The following is a 1,428-nucleotide window of genomic DNA, read 5'->3' as shown; positions in this document are numbered from 1 at the left end:
GTCATGGCCAAGGGCTCCTGGCAGCTCAGCCCTGCTGACCCAGAGCACTTGGCAGCTGCTCTTTACCAGCCAAGAGCCTCCGAGATGCATCTGAAGCGAATGCCCCGTATCAGGAGCCTATTCCAAGCACAGAAAGAAACAGAGCCTGGCATGGATGAGTCTGGAGAGATGGAGCAGAAGCAGCTGCAGAAGAGGTTTGGGGGCTTCACTGGGGCCCGGAAGTCAGCTCGCAAGTTGGCCAACCAGAAGCGGTTCAGTGAGTTTATGAGGCAGTACCTGGTCCTGAGCATGCAGTCCAGCCAGCGCCGGCGCACCCTGCACCAGAATGGTAATGTGTAGCTGGAAGGGGAGCCTCTCCAAGCTGCACCATCCACTTCAACCCATGAGTGAGTTGGGCGGGAATAAGCTGGGAGCACAAAGAAAACTCATATACCTGATTGTCTTAGCACATAAGGCCCACCCACTTACCCCTCTCCCCCGCTACACACACAGCACCTTAAGGTGTTCAGCTCCCTGGAGGCCTGGGAGATATATTCACCCCCCTGCCTCCTGCCCACCCTTTGTCTAGGGAGAAAAGATTTTTTAGGATTGCTCCTTAAGGCTGACTACTGCCATTTAGAGACTGGTTACTATGGGGATAATAGTAGTAGGTTAAGATAACTAATTCTTCTATAGCTCTCCAGGAGCTTAGTTACTATGGGGACAGTTAAGTGGACCAATCCTCCTATCCAGTTACTATGGCAACCATTCAGCTCACCTTTCCTCGGAGACTTTATCTCTAAGAATCGATAGCTGGACCTACCCTTAGCCATTTGCAAAGAGTCTGATTTCTGTAGTTTTAATATTACTATATCACTTTCAAAGACAACTTTGCTTACCAGAGGGGAGGGGTAGTGGGAGGCAGGCTGGGTAAAGGGGGTCAAATATGTGGTGAGAGAAAGAAATCTAAGTATGGGAGGTGAACACTCAGTGTAAATATATATATGCCTTACTGTTAAAGTGTACAGCTGAAACTTATTGGATTTCATTCACCAATGTCACCATAAAATAGATAAATTAATTTTTTAAAAAGACAGCTTTGCTGTCCCCTCCTGTATCACTCCACCCCTATATCTCAAAGTGACTGGATTCCGTGGAAACCGTGAATCTTTCTCACTCTCTCCCAGCCAAAGAGTTCTTGTTAGGACCAGGAGCTACATTTTCTGCTTGTCTTTCTTCCACTTGTCATGTGTCCGTCCTATTACCTTGCCAGAGAGACTGATTCCTTGCAGTCAGTAACATCATCACAAAAATAAAATAAAATAAAAATAAATAAATAACATCATCACTGAGCAAGGCTTTGAGAATTTGGCCCAACTGACCCAACAGCTTTTAGAATATGGACTAAGGGATCATCACCTTTCCTCACTTTTCGCTTCTTTCCCAGGG

The 1,428-nt window shown here is 46.7% G+C and overlaps 1 protein-coding gene across 1 annotated transcript in view; it reads left to right on the top strand.

Moving 5' to 3' along the window:
• The first annotated feature begins 3 nt into the window (after positions 1-3).
• The window catches only part of LOC105310398 (prepronociceptin-like), a 5,997-nt gene continuing 4,572 nt past the window's right edge, over positions 4-1,428 (top strand). The window contains exon 1 of the mRNA XM_011386583.1: positions 4-386. Within this exon, the coding sequence (XP_011384885.1) occupies positions 4-339 (336 nt within the window). The 3' untranslated portion in view covers positions 340-386. The remainder of the gene's footprint in view (positions 387-1,428) is intronic.

Source organism: Pteropus vampyrus, unplaced genomic scaffold (genome assembly GCF_000151845.1).
Source record: "Pteropus vampyrus isolate Shadow unplaced genomic scaffold, Pvam_2.0 Scaffold2931, whole genome shotgun sequence".
NCBI lineage: Eukaryota > Metazoa > Chordata > Mammalia > Chiroptera > Pteropodidae > Pteropus > Pteropus vampyrus.
The sequence above is the reverse complement of the archived record's forward strand: the minus strand, read 5'-3'. Positions and strand labels throughout refer to the sequence as shown.